Source organism: Sylvia atricapilla, chromosome 12 (genome assembly GCF_009819655.1).
Source record: "Sylvia atricapilla isolate bSylAtr1 chromosome 12, bSylAtr1.pri, whole genome shotgun sequence".
Classification (NCBI taxonomy): domain Eukaryota; kingdom Metazoa; phylum Chordata; class Aves; order Passeriformes; family Sylviidae; genus Sylvia; species Sylvia atricapilla.
Genome location: NC_089151.1, coordinates 11,015,495 through 11,039,763, shown reverse-complemented (window position 1 = coordinate 11,039,763; position 24,269 = coordinate 11,015,495). Strand labels below are relative to the sequence as shown.

Here is a 24,269-nt window from a genome sequence, read left to right as displayed (position 1 = left end):
TGCACTTGTGTGGTTCTGTCCCTTTCTCCCTGTAGACAGAAATGTAGATTTTTCAGAATCTTTGGCCAGGGTGACCGTAGCAACCTTCTGTAAATGGGAGACACTTTGGAAGAAGGATCCAAGGGTGTATAACTGCATGTTGATTTTCATGCACCCCAAAAGGCTGGACTGTTTCTGTTTTTCCATTGGCAATTACTCCATCTCTCTGTAGGTAGGCAAATAATTTCTCACCTGGAAATGAAACAACGAGCAAACTTGTTATGAATTGCTTTTGCTTCCTGACCACTTATTGCTAAACCACTGAAGTTTAGTTTTAATCTTGTCTATACTTCTAGAGAGTCCCTAGGGGAAAGGAGCTGTTTTAGGAGCTTAGCCTGAAGCACTTGCGTCACTGTACAGTTTTGTATTGCTTGTTTAATAGACCACAAAAGTCAACATCTCTTTGGAAGAACAATTTGTGTTTAGAGTAGTCACAAATTCCAAGAGATCCTGTTGAGGCAAGATGTGAGAACCCCAAAGTTCGTACAAAACCTCTTGTCCCCTAATTATAATGTTAATTCTTAGGAAAACTTAAGCCAGTCTCTGTTGGTTTATGTCAATAAAGGTTTGGGTTTTTTCTTTCTTTCTTGTCCATCCTGCTTTGGGAAGCTGGAAATCAGTCAACATTTTTACCTTCAATGTAAGAATGTTTCAGTTGCATATTATTATGAAAACAGATTGCATCTCAGAAAAGAGACAATCTGCATTTAAAATATCTTTAATGAAAATAGGTCAAAAACTTTAGTTTATGAACAGATTTATAGAATAAGTGAAATTGAAAGGGATTTCAGGAGTTGTATAGACTAATCTCTTGCTCAAAGCATTATTATCAGTGAGGTCAGATCAGATTGCTCAGGGCTTTACCCAGTCAGAGCTTGAAAACCTTCAAAGATGGAGGTAGTGCAACTTCTTTGGGCAACCTGTTCTACTACTTGGCTGCTTCCGTGGGAAGAATGATTTTATATATATATATCTGGTTGAAATATCTCTTGTTTCAGTTTTGATCTGTTACCCCTTAAGAGTCTTCTCTTAAGAGCCTGGCTCCAACATTTCCTTGCATGAATCTCTATGGTACTTTGCTGGTTTTTGCCATGCAGGTGGAAGGCAAACCTCTTCACTCTGAGTTCTCAGAGTAATTTTTGCTTTGCGTTTCTAGGTGTCCATTCAACCTGGGATGACCTTTGTTTTTTTCCTGCAGTTGTAGGTGTCTGTCAGATAAATCCTGCCTTTGGTCACTAGCACTAAACATTTGATTGTTTAGTGTGCTAGTTGGATTCTTTACAGGTGAAATGCAACAAAGTCACTGATTTTCATAGGATAGGGCATGTAATGAATGCACTTACAAAAGTGCACAGTATACATTTACACAGAAAAGTAAGCAATGAAGCTAATATAAGATTGATGAGAAAAAGCTCACTGTCAGCATGTCATAGTATTACAAGCTGTATCAGGTTTGTGTGCCCAGCATTAGGCTTAAAGAAAGCACATTAAAAGCAATGTATGGTTGCCTGGTTTCTTCTTCAACTATCAAATACAAAGCCACACATGAGCAATTTTGAGAGCTGAATATAACCGCTCTGACAATATCAAAGTCTTGAGCTCTTCTGACAGCCACTGGTGAAGCCAGCTGATATGTAAAATAGCACATTGTCCTTTCCTTCAGACAAGTAAAATTACTATCCACACCTGGCCATATTGAAATGATTTAACTGATTTTAGGAAAATCCATTTCTAACCACCTACAACCTTTTAGCAATTTCTGTTGTGATGGATAGTTTTAGAGATTTCAGACAGCAACTAGAGCTTCTGTCCTCCTGTAGACATGCTGAATAGTTCTATGTATACACTCTTTTCTGCATTACGTATGTTTTGTTCCACAAATTGCTGAACATTCCAGGCCTACTTTTGCAAGCTGTGTGTAAGAGGATCAGGAGTTCTGTTGAGACCCTGTCTGACAGTGAGTGTGTGGTGAATGACTCAGAACCAGATTATGCAGAACATTGTGGGGTTGTTAACAGTTTGACGTTGACAAGATCCTAAATGTCTAGATTTTATATTCATCTTGAATTTTCCATCAAAAAATATTTCCACAACTGTGCTTTCACTCTTTTTGAAGGGAAAAAAGAATGTCGGCTTTCAAAAGGTAGGATGACCAAGATAATCATGCTATATAGTTTATGCACCTAGAAACATCAATTATTAACAGCTTAAGAAGAACAAAGTACAGCACCAAGGAAGAAGAACAGTGTTTGCCTCTCTGTTTTATTTTCTGAGATTTAGTTTCAATAACCAAGGTAAAACAAGCTGAACATAGGCAAAGCTAATTAAATAGGAAACAAACAAACAAACAAACTGTTTTTCATCTGTTTGAAGACTCAACACTTATTGCAAATGAAATTCAGCAGTCCTGTGGAATAAAATATTAAGGCACATTTTTTTAGCTGGACTAGGGAGTGGCTGATGTACTAAAATGTGATAATGACCTGAGGGAGCTGTGTAAAGGAGCAAATGCATGAACATGGAACCAAGAACATTTGAGACCAAAAGAAGCAGCAAAAAAGGTCTGAAAGACCAGTGAAGTGTCTTTTGGAAGCTCATTCTTTTGGACCTTGGTCTTATGCTAGACAAAGAGAGCAGGGAGCAATAGTAATTGAGTTGAAGATACTTAATATGAATTACAGCAATAGACAAAAACATACTGTTGATGTAAAATGGAGCAAATCATGAGATTAGCAGAGGACCTTTAGGGTTCATAGGGATGAGCAGATTTTTTTCATTGTTATTAAATATTATTTCTGTTTCTTTCCTGTAATAGCATGCAAAAATTCTATCATAGAGTAACATTTTTTTCATCTACAGCTAACTGAATCCATTATGTACAGCATTATAGAATGCATGGAAGGGAGAAATTTTTGAAGGATATTATAAGAGATATGACTTATTTGGTCATTCCGGGTTGCTGGGATCAAATTTGAAAGCAGCTTGCTCAGATTTCTAGGCTGCTGTGCCCTAGCCCCTTGAAAGGTGCCTGTTATTTCCTACCCATTTGTTAACAGTGTCCTGTTCTTGGCAGGATGCCTGCTGTTTAAGGTTACTTTCATTAATCAGCCATAAGTTAATTTCTTTGCAGGCAGAATCTCTGATCTCATTATGTTGTCTTTAAAGATGAAGACCTCAGGTTGTTTTATTTTTACTTTGATTCTACTGTAAAAAGATAGACTTAAAGAATCGTGTCGCTGAGGAATCATTTGGTAGTCTTTGAAAAAGTGACAAATCGGACAATCTTGAAACAATATTCTCATTTTTAGTTAAAAGTTACAAAATTCAGTGACTGATACATTTCTGGAATGTGGATCATATCCTTAAAATAACACACAGTCTATGGATTACCTTGCAAAGGTACATAGAATTATTCTCACAGGCTGCCTGGTGTCAGGGCTAAACACATAATTAAGTCAGTGATAACGTGAGAAAATAATTTTTCCTGCCCAGTGACACATGATTCTTTTACTAGGGGTTATGTGCATATTTTAGCTTATAGCTGTGACTATCTTTGTTGTACTTTCTGATTTTTTTAATAGCAGTCAATGTGTTTAAAAGTTTATAAACTGATCCATGACTCCCATGTAGTGAGATTCTGCTTTGAGATGTTTCTTTTTTCTTTTCTAACAGGCTGATCACTTTTTCACTAACTGATTACTAACACTTTTTCTTTTTCTTTTTCTTTTTCTTTTTCTTTTTCTTTTTCTTTTTCTTTTTTCTTTTCTTTTTCTTTTTCTTTTTCTTTTTTCTTTTTCTTTTTCTTTTTCTTTTTTTTCTTTTTCTTTTTCTTTTTCTTTTTCTTTTTCTTTTTCTTTTTCTTTTTCTTTTTTCTTTTCTTTTTCTTTTTTCTTTTTCTTTTTCTTTTTCTTTTCTTTTTCCTTTTTCTTTTTCTTTTTCTTTTTCTTTTTCTTTTTCTTTTTCTTTTTCTTTTTCTTTTTCTTTTTCTTTTTCTTTTCTTTTTCTTTTTCTTTTTCTTTTTCTTTTTCTTTTCTTTTTTCTTTTTCTTTTTCTTTTTCTTTTTCTTTTTCTTTTTTCTTTTTCTTTTTCTTTTTCTTTTTCTTTTTCTTTTTCTTTTTCTTTTTCTTTTTCTTTTTCTTTTTCTTTTTCTTTTTTCTTTTTCTTTTTCTTTTTTCTTTTTCTTTTTCTTTTTCTTTTTCTTTTTCTTTTTCTTTTTCTTTTTCTTTTTTCTTTTTCTTTTTCTTTTTTTCTTTTTCTTTTTCTTTTTCTTTTTCTTTTTCTTTTTCTTTTTCTTTTTCTTTTTCTTTTTCTTTTTCTTTTTCTTTTTCTTTTTCTTCTTTTACTTTTTCACTTTCTTCTTCTTTTTCTTTTTCTTCTTTTTCTTCTTCTTTTTCTTCTTCTTTTTCTTCCTCTTCTTCTTCTTTTTCTTTCTTTTTCTTTCTTTGTCTGATAGGTGGCCATTACCAGTACATGGGAACAGCAGTCTGACTTGAAATGCTGCATATACTATGAGTTTAATGTTTTTTTTTCCATTGCACTTCATTTCCCTAATGCTACCTGAGGTACTTCGAGACACATGCATCCCTGTCTTCTGTCTTTGAGAGTTAACTTCAACTGGAGCAATAAAATCTGGGTGCTTTTTAGAGCATTAAATCAGGCGAGTGGATATTTGTCATGATGTCTTTCAGGACCACCAGGTGTATGTCAGGGAGTGGGAAAGTTGCTCCACAGGTAACTCAAATCTCTGTGAGCAAGGCTAGTACATGAAGAAGCCATTTGTATCCCACTGAGTCCCATAATGTTGGGAACGTTGCAGAGATTTACACGAGTGCAATCTCTGCAGCTGATAAGAAGGGTGGCTGCAGCAGGGCGGCTGCGTGTGACCTGGATCCCTGCTCCTCCTGCTTCACGGTGGCACTGCTGGGCTTTTTGGGTCTTTATTTGTTGTGGTTTTAGCTGGGTCAAAGCTACTGCGAAGGGTGCATTTTATTAAACCAGGCAGCTGGAAAGTGGTTATGTGGGAGAGCTCAGGAAAGGGAGCCAGGCTGCCTCTGGGGATGGAGTGGGAATGCTGGGTCAAAGGGAATGTATTGGCAAAGGCCCTGGATGCCTGTTCCCATAGCTTACTTAGGGCTGCCCCAATGCTTTTAGACAGAATTGTTGTCAATGGTATTGATCAGATGTTCTGATAATCCAGCAAGCTTCCTGATGTGTTAAATTCCCTTCGTTCACGTGGTGTTAAGTGTGGAAGAAGTATATGTAACTCTCAGTGGACACCACCAAAGGATGACTGCTTGCCATCAATTGTGCTGCACATGCCAATTCCAATTAGTCATTTACTAGCCACTTTTAACACTTTCTAGCAATTCTGTGTACCCTTTCAAATATCCTTTGTACTTCTGGAGTTTTCGTTTATGTTTTTATCAGAAGAATTACACAGAAAGTTTTATTTTCATCAGGCATAAAAATGCTGAATTAAATTTCTGCTACCCATGGATATAATTGTATATTCAAAGTGTATATTCAAACTGAAAAGAGGACAAAGAACCTATTGACTTCAGAGGAGCAAAATTTTGTATTTAAAGCAATATAAATACAATAAACAGGACCAAATGTAACATTTGAATGGAAGCTAAAATTTGGAATGCATCTTAGAAGGAAACTAACTTGGCTTAAGCTTATGATTTCTTCTTCATAGTTGCTTGATAGTTTTATGAATGACTTCTTTCTACAGAAAATATCAAGTTTTCAATCTACTTTTGCTTGTGCTTTGAAGTGGAGGAAGAGTGAGATTTTCAAGACCTCTTCCTTTTTCTTTGTGTGCATGCATGTACAGTAACAGCTTCCAGATTTCCCATTCTCCATCACCACGAGCTCAGAAGAGCTGTTGGTGCAGGCAAGATCAGATGTCATCACCAGTTTTCTCTAAAGGGTCTTGTGTGATGTCCCACCTTACCAGCACCTCCTCCCTTGCTCTGCACTGCAGAAGGGCAGGAGTGAGCCCATGAGCCTTGGGAAGGCATCCAAAACTCCCCTTTAGTCAAACTGAGACTTAATCCAGCAAGAAATGGGTTAATGATTGTATCTCCACTTCAGCAAATGCGCAATAAAGAGGTAGATTAGGAGAGATGAAAAATTTATTGCCAAAGTGACACGGTATTATGAAAAACAAAATTATTTCATTGAGCAGGAGTTCTGTTACCATAATCCTAACTATAAACTCCGTTACAGTAATAATAGGAGAAAAACTAATTGCAGCAAGGACAGGACAAATCTTTTTTAATCCTCCTTGTCATCTCAACTAAATCCAAACCTATTTGTATTAACCTTTGCTGACAGAGTCACATGATGGACATAATTTCTAGTAATTTACCAGCAGTAGATCTAACCTTTCTTCATCAAATATTCATAAAGGCATGATTCTCAATGATTTTCTGTCTCTTTTCATATTTACAGCTTGTTGTCTTCTTCCTTTTTACTATAATTTGAACACAATTGAAGTCAGATGGAATTAAAGTGGAATTACTATAGTGGCTACAGTACCTGAAAGCAAAGAATAACTAATTGAAATTTCTTATAAGTCGAGATCATGCTGTACTCTGATGGGACTGCATTAAACAGTCCACGTGTCCTTGCCTTTTGAGGGGTTAAAAACTCAACCCAGATTAAATGGCATCAGTTATTGGCATTTGCATAACTGTTTAAAATGTGGGTGTCATGCATCTGCATAAACACACATGGAGTTCGAAGTATGAACTTTTACTGAGTCCTTGGACAAGGTATTTGACTCATGAAAAGAGATGCTGTGGGCTCAGTTCTTTCTTTAGGTGTAAATAAGACTGACCATTGAACTCTAGTCAATTGTGCTAGTGTAAAGCTGATGTAAAAGGTTGAAGATAAATCAGTTTGATTGAGGCAGTGTAGAACTAGTATGAAATCTGGACTATGCATCTCTTGCCTTCTAGGAAATTTAAATCTGAAATTTGGTTATATATTACCTGTAAAATGATCACGTCACAGTAGGTTTTGCTTCTAATGAAGTAGTTAGACACTTTCAATGCAAATATAGAGTATAATGGAAAACATTCAACACAGATTGATATCCCTAAAATATTATGTGAAAAATTCTCAGAAATACTTTAGACTGGTATATTTGAGTTTTAGATGATTGGGCAATTGCTGTAAACATCCTTTGCGCCATGCTATGAACTGAAACTGTTCATAGCATAACTGTGGGTAGCTCTGGTAGACAATGTGCTGTCACTGTGCTCATTGTCACCAGAAGAGATTGTGGATAAGTGGAAACATTAGAAATTATTTAAAATAAGCTAAAGACCAGATTTTTCAATAAGTATAATGTACATAGGATTTTAGATTTTTTTTTTCTTGACTGGTTCAGGTGCTGATTTCCCATGCATTGAGAAGATGTTTTTGTGGCACCAGAAGGGAGTTTGGTGTTTATGAGGGCACATAAAGTAGTTGAATATGCTCTAGAAGGAGATGAGCTTACAGGTAAATGCTATCTATTGGAGCAGTTGATATGCTTTAGTTACCACATTTGTTATATTTACAGTTAGGCATACAGATTTTAAGAAATTGCCTTAACTGAAACTAAATTAAATACTTTGGAGAAAAATGCAAGAATGCTGTCTTAGAAATAGACGAAGTTATTTAAAAAGGCATAGAGACATATATAAAGCTGTTGCTTCACTTCAACTTTGCAGAGAATTAGGGCAAATCATATGTATCACTTCAGTTATCCTTTGTCAAAGAAAAGCTTTTTTATAGCCATAGTAATTATGAAATAAGAGGAATTACTCCATAAATGATATATATGTTTATTTGAATGCTCAAAATTACTAATTTTCTGAAATTAAATTTTTAATTACCAAAATTAGAAACTGTCCTAATTTTCCACCGTTTTAGAATAAAACTGAAATAAGTGGCCTTGTTTGCATATAATTAGAGCTTTAAATTAATTGTATAGGGCTTTAAATAGAAAAATTTTATACGAATGTGCAAAACTGCACTTCCTTTCAGGTGACAGCTTTAACTATTACAGATAAAATGTTTATAAACTCCATAAGTAACTTCAACTTCAGGTCTGTCTCATGTAGGTTCTGCTTGCCTGAACTCACAGCTGGCTTATCTTTAGAGGTACATCCAGTGAGCTCTTGAAAGTGCAGACTGCTTTAAAGAACAGAAAGCCAAACAATTAAACATAACTAACATCCTCTAATCAGTTATTGATATGGAGCTATGGTTTATTCTTTGCAGCTCAGAACACTGCAGCACCATAAAGTCAAATGAGATACTCCAGATCATATTCAAATTTGGGGACAGAATCAGAAGTTACACAGAAAGTCCATAAAAGGAGGTGTGTGTGCTCTCACCAGTATTTGCTTCTTTTCAGAAATAAACCCTCAAAAATCATGAAAATATACCACACACATTCATTCATTGTTTGTGCCTAAACTAGCAGAATTCTATTGGGAAAATTATGGTGAAATTACCATATTTTTACCATGACCAACATAGGAAGAACTTCAATGAGCTTTTCATAGATCCATGACAAAGAAAATACCTTCAAAGGGCGTATAGTAAATACAGAAAGAACCTCGTTATTTGCTAGCACATGGGGATGTAATAAAGAGAATCTGAAAACCAAATATTGGTGTGGAAGAAACTGGTTTAAAACTAAGAGATTCCCCCCCTCTTTTCCATATCACCTTATTTTATGAGGTTCTGGCAGTCTGCAAATTTACAATTACCAGTTGTTGATGCAATGGAATGGTCACCAGCATTCTAATGCAGTTGAATACTCAATCATAATGAAGATATAGAAGGAAACTGCACTGGGTTCCTAATACGTTCATATTATATATGTAATTTGTTTTCTGTAGTGAGCTAATTATGTTTTAATAAGTCAAACTGCTTTCTCTCATGGGAATATGAGGGAGGATTCAGCACAGGGAAAACACACAGAGTTTGTAATTTAGGCACATATTGAAAGCATGGGTTTATTCGGTTTGTATTGTAAAGACAGTGCTTTCAAGTGTCTGGCATGTGTTTACGGGTTATTTCCTGTAACAATTCCTTCCTGGTTACTGTGCCAACGTTAGGCTCCTCTTTAGCTGACAGAATCTTGACACAGACTCTGAGTTTAGACTGTCTTCATGTTTAGAGAATTTGGGATTATCAATGTAATTATAATTAGTGAATATAATAAATATAATTAGTGCATTGAGTGTGGCTTAGTGCTCCAGGTGAACCTCAGGCCTTTTACCTGTGTATCTGCATCCAAAGAGTGTGACCACCCAGTCAGCAGCGTCCTGAGAAGCTGGGTTTCTCTCAGTCCCTTAGCAAGGGCAGAAGGTTACTGGGACTAATCAAGTTGGTCTTGTGGGTAGCCAGTGAGGCTTTGTGGCTTCCCAGGTGACCTTGGTCCTGTAATGTACCATAAAGGCTGGATTTCTCCATTAATAGTTTGTTTGTGAGAGCTGGAAAGGCGACTTGTAATACAGCTGCTTTTCCTGCTTCTTCCATAATGACATTCTGGACAAGCAAGATTATGTCCTTTGATTCAATGTGACCTTGTATTTTTGGTGATTCCATGATGTCTTTAGAGAAAATAAGTAAATGAAGGTATAAACGGGCCTGCTTAGTTATATATTCCATATATTTAGTTTTTTTTCATAAATTACATCACAAAATGTAATATTAATTAAATATGTGTGTGTGTACATACCTTTTGGGCAATTCTCTTTTCAGTTAAACCTATGTATATTAGATATTAGACTTATATAGACCTGTCTATAACAACTACAAGGAAATGGGGGATCTGATGCTTCCAAAAAAGTTTCTTTTCCACACATAAGGCTTTTTCTCTCCCTGGTGGTGTTGGGTTCAAAGGCTAAACTGATTTCTTTAGGGCTTTGAAAAAAGAACTCTTCTGTCTTCTTTCATTCTCCTGGAGTATCTTTTCCACTTAGAATGTGGAATCATTTTACAGCAAGATCTATTACAAGGAGCTTTGAAAGTCTTATTCAAGTAAGCTCATTAAAGAATTGATATATAAAAGTTTGAGCATCATTGTATTTGGATTTTATGTCAGTTGTTTTGACTTCTATCACAAGCTACTGAATTTTGTTCTTTTATGACCTGTGCTAGCTGGGTAACTGCATGGTTTCCAGGCCAGAATCTTTTCTTGATTTGAAGATTGTCAGAAATTAGGAATGTTCTGTTTTTCCCAGTGTGTGATTGACTTCACTGTAAAAGACAGGCATATTTGAATTTCTCTGGGTTCTTTTTCAAATTTCAGGCCCCACTGCTACATTCTTCCATGCAAGATATTTTCCTTCAATCTATAATTTTTAAATTTGAAAGTGAAGAAAATTGAATAAATTATCATTATCATGTATTTTTTCACCTGTCTCCACAGTCTCTTTTCTCTGTTTCCTTCAACTTGCTTCTAATAGGCTGGAAACAAGGCTATTCCATGTTATTCTCATTTTGTTTGCCCATCAATATTTGTTTTCCAGAAAAAGTGCACTGATTTTCATGCTTTATATATTCATGAAATCTGTCAAATGAGTCCTGTACCAGATTTTCTGTTGCCTGATGATCTGCTGCAGAGCCTGTGGATCCCAGGAGCACTCCATCTCCCTTGTCATGATAGTAGTGCTCTAACAGTTTGTAATTTCCAGAATTCAAATCAGCATTATTAGTCCACAGAGTTCTTCAGTCTGGTCCAAGTTAATTGCCCAACATTGTGCCAGACATCAACTTCTCTAAGAGGCTGTGTGCAAAGGTGGATATTGTTTGTGTGGATGTATTCTGGAAGAAGCTGAGAAAAAACAGGTTTGAACACTGCTAAAAGCTTGGTGGCACAGCCTTAGCTGACTTGTGCCAAGTGGGGTTTTTGCATTGGTGGTAAAGTATTTAATTCCTAAAGTTCAGCGATGCAGAGAACACTCTTTGTTGCTGTTTAAAGCCCAAAGTTGTCATAATGCAGAGGTGTTGTCACAAAGGCATTTAAAGCCTTCTAGTTAGAAAGGCCACAAATATATCAAGATTGGTCTAGTTTAAATTATGAGTCAGATGTAAATAAACAGTATTTTTCTAATATCTTGTCAGGAGGGAGAGTAAAAGGAATAAGTGCATGGAGCATTCCCCAGGGGCCGGAGGAGAACAGGTGGTTAGAGTGTGATTTCACCCTGGCTGTGCAGACTAGCCAAGATTAGGTAAACTGGGCCTGATGAAGTCATGATGTGTTGGAAAAGGAGATGAAGCTGATAGCTGTTATCAGAAAGAGCTGAGCCAGGCCTGTCAGTGTTGGGACGGGCAGTGGTGTCCTCCCTGCTCAGTTTGGTGAAATGCTGGAAAAGCTCAAGTGGAAGTGCAAAGGACAAACTCTGTAGAAGAAGGTCGAAAAAATGGGCTTCTCATCTTCCTGAGGAATGTCACTGATGTCCCCAGATACTCCTACTGGCACTTCAATGAGCAGGATAGAGGGTGAAATTTCCCTGTAGAACTGCACATATCTGAAAAGTATGAACTACAGATTTATAACTCCTCAGGAGCACTTAAGAATGGAAAAAAGAAAAAGGGACACCTGCTGTTTGGAGTGAAAAGAGGAGGATTATGTAACTACTGCCAAAGCCCTTAAAGTTTACATTCATTTCTTGGCATTATGACAGGCTGGAGTAATAGCATTTCAGCAGAGAAAAAGGTGATCACATTGCATTGGAGATTGATGTGATCACAATATTATTTGAAAAAGCAAACAATGTAGGAGGGATTTTAGGTCAGTTGCATACTCAGGGAAGCAGTTTTTCTTGTAACAGGAAGAGAAAAAATTTTATCAGCAGTTCATTGTAAGGAGGCTCAGCTGGCAACCTATAAACTAGGAAAAATGGAGTCTGAAATACAACATTCCTAGACAAAATAAAACCTATAGAAGGCCAAATTCATCCACTTTTCATAAAGTTGAAATAACTGTTCTTTAGCAGACACAGAACAAAGGAAGACAAAACAGTAGGTCTCTTGTGAGAGTAGTGAAACAGATACTTTCCATGATGTGTATCTTGATTTTCCAGGAATTTGTACAAAATATCGAGGGATGGACAGTAAATGACACCCAACAACAAAAGATTTCTGTTTACTTGGCATCAAAAATTTACACCATTATCCACAGAATTTCAACCTGACAGTGTAATGTAGGTTATTTGACAGAAACCCCTGAGAAGTTCCTCTGGTAGGTTATTGAAGTCCTACTTACTTCAGGTGACATGCAGCAGATTTTTCTCATGAGTTGGGACATTCAGTGTAGCACAGGGACTAGAGACTAAATGCAGAGGGAGGGATTGGGGTAGGGATAGGATGGCTGCCTCAGGCCCTTAAGAGAAGTTGCAGATAATCCTGTATGTGTGTGTGGCTGTGCTTTGTGCAGCCGTGCAGAGATCACCTCCCAGGCCCTACACAGAGGGAATCTTCAACCTGTGCTGAATCTAAAATATATTTGGAAGTTCCACTGAGCTAAATGAGATTTGAATGTGTGACTATGCATTTTCCTCAAAACTGAGAGAAGATTGAATCGGGTCCTGAATTAACTAATATAAGAGGTCTTTGGAATTCTGGTGTGGTGTTTTAGGAGGAATTATATGATAAAATAACCTGAATAGCCTTGCAGGTCAGTCAGCACAGCAGATGTTGGCCTTTCTTCTTAGTAAACTTTGGGGTTTGTGACCATTTCATGGTAAAGAATAAGTCAAGAGAAAGCGTCTAAATGAATTTGAATTGTGCCTTGCAAATGCTAACAAAATAACCCATCTGAACTACTCATGAGGCATTAGCACCATATACTTCATTATGATTGGACTGTTCCCTGTGGCAATAACTTCAAGAATTTCAGGAGTAGTTGCATTATCTAGTGAGAAGCAATTTTTTACTTTCTGTGGAGGCAAGGTAGTTTTATGAATAACTCTGAAGTTGGCTCTGAAGGCCATTTCAGTCGTCCATAGATCTTACGATATTTTGTTACCTTCTTTCGTTTCAAATTCACAGCATAAGAAAGAAAAAGAATGACATAAATTGGATGTTAGAAGAGTTCTGAAGATAGACATCAGAAGAATTCAAGAGTAAGAAGAGAACTCAGCATTATTTGTTATTTTCCATCCTAAAGTAAAAAGAGAACAAAGCATCAAAAGCATCAGTAGTGAGAGAGCGAGCTCAAAGCCAGGACTATATATCATAGCATATAAAACAAGTGAGTTGGCACCACCAGAAGGTCTAAAGTCTTAGTCTGTGGTTTAAAGTCATTGATATTGCAGTCAGAAAGATCTTTCGGCTGCAGAAGTAAGATGAAGAGCTGTGTGCATTTGTTGCAATAGACATTTTAGGTTTTGCCTGCTAGTAGCATTTTGGTGCTCATTAGGGTGAATAAGTGTTCATGGTGCTGAGAGAATTCAATTCCACTGATAGGATGTTATAGATCAGAATCTTGCACTTTTTGTAAGTACTTCTGAAAATAATGGCTGTGAATGTAGGCCAGGATGAGGTACATGTCCTTTATCTTGTGTTTAAATGGATTGAATGCAATCATATTCCATAAACTAGAGAATAATCCAGTCTAGTAACTTTAAATCATCATCCAGTCTTTCCTGGAATTTTAGTGGGTTTTAGAAAACATTGCAGAATTACCTCAATTCAAAAATTTTGAAGTATAGTGATGCTGAACTTGAAAGTAAGTAAAAAATATATTTCTTCACATTGTTTTTGGGCAATGGTAATTATTTACAAATGAAAGTAGAAAAGGATATTTCAAATCTCTATATAATGTTTGCAGGTATTTGAAATGCAAAGGGTAATAGAAAAAATTGAGGTCTTGCTTGATAGTTACAAGGATTTACTCCACTTGTAGAGAAGCAGCTTGTTGAGCACATTGTTACCATATTATTTTTATTTGTGGCTGGATGTACTGTCACATTTCCTGGAGTATCAATTCTATTTCTCTGCCAGCATCGGAATTTTTTTGGTGGTATATTTTTATAGTGATTTATCCATAAAATATCACTGAATAAAGCAGCAGCCATGGAGAAATTCTGCAGTGGTTGAAATGGGATTAGTTACATGAGGCTTCCTTTTTTTTATTCCTGAAGTCCTACTTCCTCTTGAGCCTCTCTGCTTTTCTGGTATCTGTTTTCTCATTTCCCTATTTCTTGTTCCCTCCTGCGTCCGTTTCACCTCATGTTGACCTTAAAGAAACCGTGTTTTAGCCCACAGGATTGCACTTCTCTTACAGTAGGAGTTCCAATATATGTTATAAACATTCTGGTTGGAGGCTACAGCCAAAGTGCACAACACAGGGAAGACCGTGTCGTTCTGCAGCAAAATGAACCTTTAGTTTTGTTTGTTTCTTTGTTTCCTAAGCCTCTTAGGAGTTCAAGGCTCTGGATAGAAGATGTGGTATAAGCTTTTCTTATATGTGTGTGAGTATATATAATGTATATATGTGTAAAGAGAGAGAATGTCTGTATGTGCATACAAGTATTTATGCCTCAAGTTATAGTGATAAACAACATTTTCATTTCAGTCTTGAGAGAGTCTTGGAGTCGTTTGGCTCTCACATATGATGCTTGCTATCCATCTATCATAGCTTCCTTTTGGCTATTGAAATGTGCAAATTCACTGAAATGGAGCAAAGCAGGCAAGAGGTGCATCTTAGTAAGAGTCTGAGAGGATCCAGGTGGTTTCTGGGGCAGGATCTCCATTTGGTGTCACTGTGCCTCGTGAGCCATACAAAGGGCTGCCCCATGTAAAATCATACATGGAGTCCTTGCACAGTGGTTACTACATGTGTCTAAGGTCTGCAGTTGCATTCAGCTGCCAAGTGCTGCCACTTCTGGGTCACCTTTGCTTTGGTCCTGATGGAAGTTGGGGGATTTTGGGGGTGGGTTGTGTTTGCAGCCAGCAGGAGTGGTGCAGGAAGGATTACATTGCTTTGATGCTGAGAAGGTATAGAACCTTTCTCTCCAGACTGATTTAAGGATCAAGTAAGGTGGTTGCTGTTACTTGCATTCAGTCATGTTTCCTTTGATTTTACTTTCCTTATATAACAGGGATTTGTCATACAGCAGTTGACTTTTATTAACGTGAAAAGATGCCTTATTGAAAAGCATAAACTCACGAGGAAAATGTTTTAGCTTTCTTGCAGTAGGGCAGAGCCTCCAGGTCCTGAAGTTCTTTGGAAAACGGGGTGGTTTCTTTTAAATGAGGTGACATTAAACGGGAGGGCCGTCCTCCTGCCGTGTCATTTAAAAGGATCCTATGGTTACATTTTTGCTATATGACTTTCATGTAAAAAGAGAACAAAAAATAAAGCTAAAGAGTAAATGATGCTGGAAGCATCATTAACTTTCCAAATGACATTCTTTTGGAAAATACAGTGGCTTTCAAAAAAAAAAAAAGTGCCATATGCATGGCTCAGCCCCAGATCTTCCAGCAGTCTAATACTGGCAAGGGAGGGCATCTGTAGCCCCCTGGGAAGTGGGCTGTGGGGATTTCCTTTTCTCCTCTTTGTTGGTTTTTATTTCCATTTCCTTTTCCTCTCTTTTTTTTCACTCATTTAACGCTGTTCTGCACAACAGAGGGGAGCATCTGGCCCCAAGTAAACACCCAATAAAATAAGTGGGGGAAGTTCACAGCTCCCTTGGTGCTATTGCGTCTGTCTGTCTGGTTGTGGACTCAACAAGATAACCATGCATCAAATTACATTGTCCAGGCTATCTTCACAACCAGAAGTGCTTGAAACCTTATTTTAATAGAAGCTTAGATTCTGGAGAATACTATAAAATCTCTCCAAAGGCTCCAAATCAGCAATTCCATCTGTGTTTCTGCAAATGTAGAGGAACAATGCCCCAGCTGATTATGCAAACAGAATGAAAATAGTTATTTTAAAAGTGCATAAAATCGATACTTTGGGGAAAACGAGTCAGCTGCGTTTATACTCAGCATATAGCAGACATTTTGCTTCTTTGTCTAAAAAAATCATAGGAAAGCAAGGATTGCAAGTGAAATAAAACAGCCGATCATACAGTGCAGCAGAGGGGACTGGAACATCAGATGTCTCAGCAAAGGCTTAGAGAATTTTAGGTTCCTTTTGAGAGAATATAAATTATATTGAGGTTGATATATTTGTGCGTTGTTTGAAGTCAAAGCCAAATATTCTTAACACGGTGGGAATAGCTCCCTTCCCGTCGCTGATCATGAAAAGTATGTAACTAAATCTATGTCTGTGGTGCTGAAAATTTCCTCCTAAATGCTGTCTCTTTTGGACTAATGGGATTTTTTGCAAGTATTGGTGTGAAGGGGTGTGCATATAAATATGTGTAAACGTGCTTCTCATACAGTCAGGGTACATTCCTTGTATACACATAATTCTAAAAACAGGAAACAAAAGCATCTGAGAAGAAGGACTGAAAGGGAAAAATTTTTAGATCTGTAAGTTAAATTGGATTAAACTTCATCTTTCAGCAAATGCCATGTTATTTATTCAGTGTTTCTCTGGGGGATTTCCCTACCCCCTACACTTTATAGCGAGTAGTGATGTTCCTTAATTAAAAAATCAAACAAACATGGAATTGAGGCTGTCCCACACAGACATTCTCCTGAGGGAATAGGAGGTGCTGATTTTCTCATGGACAGTTTCTGGGTCTGTTGGACACAAAGGAGGGGAAAAGCTGTGTCTGGGGAAGTCAAATTCACACCATGCCTCTGACGCCAGGACTATTCTCTGAGCTGCAGGGCCATCTCAGGTATTGCCCTTTACAGGGGAGAGCTGGTGGACATGGTGAGGAATGTTGCTGATAAACTCATCAGAAGCCGGGTAGATTTCTGTTTATTAATTACCCCACAGCAGAGATTACTGTCTTGAAGAAAGGATATTCTTGTTTGCTGTTTTCTTTCATTCTTTCCACCCAGAGCTGGAATGTTTCTGAGGTTTCAGGGCTTTATAATCCCCACTCTGCAGCTGAAACAAACCTTTATCATTTTCCTTAATTTCTGAGCTAAATAGTTTAGAAAGACTGAACTACATTTTGACAGATTTTAATTAATATTGTGGGAGGAAAGTATTTTAAGTTATTTGCAGTTAAGACAAAGCAAAATGGTTTTTTAGAATGGTTTTGAGTTTTATATATTTCTACAAATGCATATGAAGCACACTGCTGCACTACATGAAAGGTCTTTCAGTTGGCCTCCACCAGTTCTTTGGTTGCTGTTATTTCAACATGTGGAGGGTTTTTCTCATATTTACCTGGTTTACTATTTGAGTAATAATAGAAACTCTGACATTTTCAAGCTGATGCAACTGTTGTTTCACCCTGTTTAGTGTCAGGTTCATTGATCTGTTCCCTGTCCCTCTGTGGAACAGCAAAATGCACTCTGCAGGCCAGTGTTAAAGATGGATCCTGCTATAGATTCACTTTGTCAAAGTACACACGAGGCTGGCTGTTTTCAGGCTACCCTACTTTGTCACCAGTGATGCCTCAGGATATTGTAGCCAGCGTCCTCATTTCCAGTGGAATGGTTTATTTTGAAGGCATAAAGCTCTTGAGTCAGTGACTGTAAACTTTGGTTCTGTGGTAAGGGCCAAAAGCACCAGTGACATGAGCCATTATCAACTTCTGAAAGAAGCAGATGAGAGATCATCTAACGTGCCAGAAAATGTATTTGTTCTTGCATCGTTGTGCAGCTGATACTTTTTTTTTTTTCCTTAGATTAATATTTAGCTGATATTGCCTCTATCCCTTTCCTAAAACTGACACTTTCTTTTCAAGTTTCTTATCTGGAAACAAACTCATTTTTTCCCTTCTATAAATGCAGTCCTGGTCTCAGCACTGTAGTTACAGCACATGAAAGAACATCAGCAATGACTTATTGTAAATGGGACAGACTTCTTGGGAATGCACTGGGGATTAGATGTCCAAAAGAATGAAGCACTGCCCTCTTTCCATCTGGCCACTTCATTTCACTGCCTGTTTAGGACCAGTACTTCTAAAATCTAGTTTGCAAAGTCAAATATTGATTTAATTTGTTTTGCTCTTAAAAGGTAAAGAGTAAACCTGGGAAGGTTTTACTTGTGCAGAGTCACAGGAGGGACAAGCAGGAAACAAGTGAAAGAAATGCTTTCTGCCCAAGTTGTAAATTTTCTGATTTGTTACTTTAAAAAAACTAAGAAAATCTTTGGTCTAGATTGGACTCAATAAATTTCAAAATGTCAGTTTTGGCATGAAAAATTAGAATTTTTTTGTGCTACAGGCATATAAAAAAAAGTATTTCAGTATATTTATATTTTTTCCATCCTCTGTTTTTTCAGCAAGTAGTCTTTAGGATGCAAACTAAAAAAGTTAATATCAAGTGAAGGATTTTTAAGTATTAGTTTCCTTATGTTTTACAGAGTTGAAACAAAGAGATGAGAAAGTATTCCACCCTAACTCTGTCATGATGGGGCATTAGTCAAACCATTTTCCAAACACCCTTCAAAACACCTTCGATGAAGTTCCAGCTGAAACACTGATTCTATATGTGTTATTTCTTCTAAAATTAGCTAAATCAGAATTCAAGCTTTCAATTTTTTTTTGCTATAAACAAGTTAAGCTCCAGCTCCCTGTGTAGATCTCAGGTCTTGGATTAGTTCTCTAAAAAAAACCTCTGAGACAGCATGGGGATGGTTTCCCTTGTCTCCAGGTGATCCAGGCTGGAGTACTGAATGCATAGGTCTTAGTAAAGGGATCCAAATGCTTTTTTTTCCCTGAGCCATTGTTTTAAAAGTTACCCTGAAGTTTTGAATGACAGTACAGTAACACCTTTATTCCAGCATGGATGGAGGGAGAAAATAGCTCCCCATATAGAACACAAAAATCTCAGTAATGCTGCAGGAAGTATGGATGGGTGAGTGTGTGCTTTTGTACCTGCAGGGCAAATGTCCCATCCTCCCCTTCTGACCATATCAGTGCATAGGGAAATCAGCCAGACCCATTTTCCTTGTCTTACCCCATGAATTTCCATGTTGTCTCCATTGGTCTTTGAACTGCCTGGCATAGGCAACTAAATTAGTTCCATCTTGGAAACAGGGCTGTTTGTATCCTCTTCTCACTCTTAATGTGCCTGTGCAGTCAGTCTGAGCCACAGATTGACCCCTATTGATCTGATTTGACTACACTTCTGTGGAGTAGACAAACAGTGCAAGAGAATCCAGGGACTCTAATTCACAGTACCTTGTTTAGGTTCCTAGGTAATAATTCTTATTTGCATTAATCACATTCATTAGCAGAACCCAAGGCCTCCTCTTGCCTTTTATGCATTCCTGTTCCTGACAACAGAACAAAAAGCTATCTGCTCTGAAACAAGTGTTTTAAGTATATTGACACTTGATACTTAATAGTTGCAAAACTTAACTATTAGAAAAAAGAGTTTTTTTTCAAATCAATGACTCACGCATTACTGTAAAATATATTGATTAAAAACAAAGCATAATGTTAGTCATTCAGTCAGTAGAGTGATGCAATACTGAAATAAATTTATCCTTTGACTTTTGCATTAACCTTTTATTGACTGCTTGCATACTCATAATTAACACACTCTTTAGCTAGCTTGGTTAATTTTAACATTGTGATCAGTGCCCTCTAATGTAGATGACACCCTAATCATCAAAAATCAGTGAAAATCAGTGCAGTCCAGGGAAACATGACCAGGCAAGTGTCTGTCTCAGGGAATGCACACCTGCCCATGGAGATATCAGCCACCTTCCAGGGAAAGCATCATGTGCTTTTGTGAAAAAAGTCAAACAGTCATAGAAATGTTTGTCATCACTTAGTTGAATTTTGGTAAATATTGATGAGCAAAGTCCATTTGTCAAAAACAGATAAAAAGGTTATGAAAAATCTGAGAACTTTAGAGAGTAGAGGTAGAGAGAACGTGCTCTTCAACAGTAACTAAAAATGGGCTTTTTTAATTGAAACTGTCACAAGTCTTGATTGTTCTATTAAGAAAGTAGGGACCATGGAGTTTTGTGCATTCTATAAACAATTTTTTCTATAATATGTTGTTTGACACTTATTATCAAGGTGTTGCAGCCAAATTGATCTGAAATACATCAAGGCAGTTTTCCTGTTCTCCTGTTGCAGATAAAGTATTCAAGGTATCTATTCTGTATTTCAGAATTTGTGTGATTTCCACTCTTTACACAGTTTTACATATAATATGCATAGGTTAGTCCTATTTTCTTTTGTTTTGACTGTAGTAACTCAAATAACAGTTTTAATTGGTATGGAATATTTTCATTAACTTAGAGTACTGTAAACCTTCATACTTCCCCAGCACCACCACAGCTTGATGTTTGCAACCTTTTTTTGTTTAGTTTTATTTATCAAGAGTTATTGTACCTAAATCATGTTAACTGTCAGATACAAAGAATTTTAAATAATTCTGTGCAATCATTTAGATGTCTTTGTTATGCTTCAGTTTAAAATGTTACTGTGCTTTTGGCAAGATCTTCAGCTCTGTTCCGCTGGTACAAATTAAAGACCATTGTAGGAACAATTTCTCCTGTAGATTTTTTTTAATCAGAAATATACTCATGTGGAAAGGTCTGGGTTTTGCACCCTAATTCTGAGTGAGAAAGCACATTTTTGACCATGTTCCAGATTGTGGGAGCTATTCAGATGAATTGCTTATTGAACTGCCAGGTGCAGCGGTGACTGCCTAGAACCAGCCCCATAGCTTTGAATATGAAAAACTTAAGCCTTTTTTGATGCCAGCAGATCTAGCACAGGCATTGTCATTTTGGTCAAAATAGATGATTGACAAATTGTAAAAATGTGTCATTCCCTGTTGTTCTTGCTGGTATGGGGCAAAGCTGTAGAAATCCAACAGAAGGGTGAAAGCACCATGGGATGGCTGAACTTGGAGTACTGTGGCACTGCTTTCCCTTTGTTATATTTTTACAGCACACTGATGCATTTCTGTCATCAGACTGGCACAGCAAGTCTGAGGGCCTGACACACTTCCATTCCTCTAATGCCTCACATGGAATATGCCACGGGTAAAACCTCCCCAGTTGCACAATTGCCTGGAAGTTCAGGCACACGCTTGGTTGTGGGGAGACCTCTCTGGTAACAAATGTAGAAAAGGGAAAGTAGCAAGTAGTGGCTCTTGGGCTGTCCAGGCACAGCATCACCATGACTGCTACCACATTTACAGCAACACAGTGTGAGGGAAAACTGGTGAATCTGTTTGTGGCAGAGAGCAAGGAAAAAAAAGACATGAAAGGTAAAAAAAGGGCTCTGAAATGCTGAGGAAGCTAGAGGTTGATGTATCTTTTCTCTCAGTGAAAACTGTTGTTAATAAATGTGGCAGAGAGAGAGTTTATTATTATTATTATTATTATTATTATTATTATTATTATTATCTGAGTTTTGTGGATCACATAACATGCCTGTAGCATTTACTGTCTGAACTTTGTGATTTGTCATCTGCAATAATCTCTACATGCTTAATTTATCCATTTTTAGATGGAAATGCTTAAACTGGAATGTCTTATACTACCCACCAAACTGAGTGCATTATTTTGTGCCAGGACAGAAAATAAAGCAAGCTTTTAAAAGCCTTATAGAGTTATGCTGTAATTAGTTTCAGCTTCCCCTGCATATTAATTTTCTCCTGTTCCTTTATATAATTTGGAAAATGTCTTCAGAACATGATGGCGCAATCAGTTAAGTACCTCTCAGAACTCACACACTAAACTGCATTTGCTCTAACAACTATTATAAAGCAGCCAGCAAAACAAATCCTCTGTTATTCTGTACAGTGCAGCTTATCAATGCAAACAGTTTAATATTTATGCTAAGAGGATTGTCACAAGTAGCTTCTGTTCCTTTAATTCTTGTTTTAAATAAATAATGAGAACATTTAAACACATTACTCTTCCCAGGGCCCTGAGGTCGGCTAATCTTATTATTTATGAAGTGATGTGCTACATAATAGTACTTAGTGCATGTTAACAGATGCTATTATCAGGGGCTGATGTGGAGAGCTGAAGATATATTGGAATGCTATGTGTTAATACTGTCCTTGCAGTGTAATGTACGATGGATTGAGTGCCCAGGATGCTGCTGCAGCAATTAACCACCCACCAACATGGGTGTAAAGCTGAAGTATGTTTTCTCATGGGGATTACACTGCTATTAATAATTCCCAGGAGAAGAAGACATCTTTCATTTGGCAGCAGTCTCTTCCAGAAGGTCAATGGTGTGGACAAGGAAGTTGCCTCTGTCAGTATTCTTAGAGTTCATTTTACTGAGGTGAAAAACACATATATGTTTAATGCAACTTCAAAGTTCTTAGAAAAAAAAAATGTACTTTATAGAACATGAATTTTTAAAAATCTCACACAAGAGATAAAAGTGTGTTTCTGCAATTTGGTTGTTATCTCTTTAAAGAGCTATATAGACCTGCAGTATATACCAAAATTAAGGTAATTCTTAGAATTTTTCTTTGTTTTGCCCCACTGCAAATATTAACTAATTAATCAGCAATGTGCAAATTGTTTCAGGAGAAGGGAAAAGAGAAGAGGGGAAATCCTCCTTGAACTGTGACAATGTTTTTGATGCAGCATATATTACAGTCTAATCTCTAGAAATGTGATGGTTGCCACTTATAAAAACTTTCCTCTGCAGGCTGCACTTCAGTTGAATATTATAATTAGACTTCACTAGTATTGATGAATAATCCATTTAATAAAAAACATTGTAATTTAAACATTTTCTCTGGGGACTAACATACACTAACCTCTTAATTTAATTTTATTGAAGTTTTGCCCACCCATTCATCATTGAAAGTTGTTATTAACCTCCATTTCCATTTTTCTTTATAGAATTTTCTCTTCTTATATTGCCTTTTTCAGTGCTAAGCAGGTTGATACACTTGTAAATCTTCAGAATCTACAAAGCTAGTCTGGCTTCTTTAATGTTGTTTAATCTATCCCCCCTGACCCTAATGCAGTAAATTCAGTTTAATCTTTCTCAATAATCTAGTAATACATTGGAAACCAGCAAACATTTAAATCTGATAATGATTTAACCACATACTTTAAATAACAGCTGAGATAATGAAAAAATAATTCACCGTATAAAGGAACACTAACTGAGTTTTCTCTGTGATTAGCTTTTTGAGAAATCCCTATAGAAAATACAAAGCCTACAACAGAAATCAACTTCACTGGAAATGTGCAATCCATTCGGTGTCAGAAGATGTCGTATTTCTTTTTTATTATCATCTTTCTCTTTAAATTAATGCTCAAATGTATCCTTGCTGAGTATTCAGTTTCTCGATACAGTTTTACTTAAGTGGTTTATCTGCTTACCTTTCTTTTCAGATGCCAGTCAGACGCAGCAGAGAGCTTGCCAGAGGACCAGAAACCAGAATGCCATCCCTTCTGGACAGATGATGATGAATGTAATATGCCTCTGCCATATGATCTAGAAGAAGTAATTGCTTATCTGCAAAATCTTATTCAATGGATAGAGTAACAAGTGACCTTCCAGCCTAGAATTATTGATGCTGGTCATCTGGGGAGAAGCTTTGTCATTATCATAAATCTTTTCAGCTTTATGATTCCTTGATCATATGCTATTTTTTGTGTCAATGCAGATTTTACCATTTTTTATACAGTATCTTAGTTACTGCCTCGTAATAAAAAAGACTCCAGATTTACAGAAGTGTGTGGTTTTTTAATACCTGAAGTCCAGAATACCAGTTCCCTCTTCTTCCATTCTAGTTCCCATTGACCCTACAGCCCAGAGATATCTGTGTTTCACAGGATGACAGAGTGGGTCAGGTTTGAAGGGACACAGTGGGAACACCTGGTCCAACCTCCCTGCTCCAGGAGAATTACCCAGAGCCCAGGATTGTGTCCAGCCAGTTCTGGACTATCCCCAGTGAGGGAGACTCCTCAGCCCCTGGCCAGTCTGTTCAGTGCTCGGGCACTGCACAGCAAAGAAATCCTTGCTCCTGTCCAGGTGGAACTTGCTGGGCATCAGCTCCTGCCCCTTCCTCGTGTCCCATTGCTGGGCACCAGGAGCAGGGCCTGGCCCATCCTCTGGCCCTCCAGCAGACACTGACAGACATCAGTAATGTCCCCTCTTAGCCATCTCTTCCTGAGGCTCAGCAGG

General features: G+C 37.2%; 1 protein-coding gene across 2 annotated transcripts in view; it reads left to right on the top strand.

Moving 5' to 3' along the window:
• FTO (FTO alpha-ketoglutarate dependent dioxygenase) overlaps window positions 1-23,795 on the top strand; it is a 223,973-nt gene extending 200,178 nt beyond the window's left edge. For both annotated transcript variants that reach the window (XM_066327862.1, XM_066327863.1), the window contains one exon: window positions 23,474-23,795. In XM_066327862.1, the coding sequence (XP_066183959.1) occupies window positions 23,474-23,627 (154 nt within the window). In that variant the 3' untranslated portion in view covers window positions 23,628-23,795. The remainder of the gene's footprint in view (window positions 1-23,473) is intronic.
• Window positions 23,796-24,269: the final 474 nt, after the last annotated feature.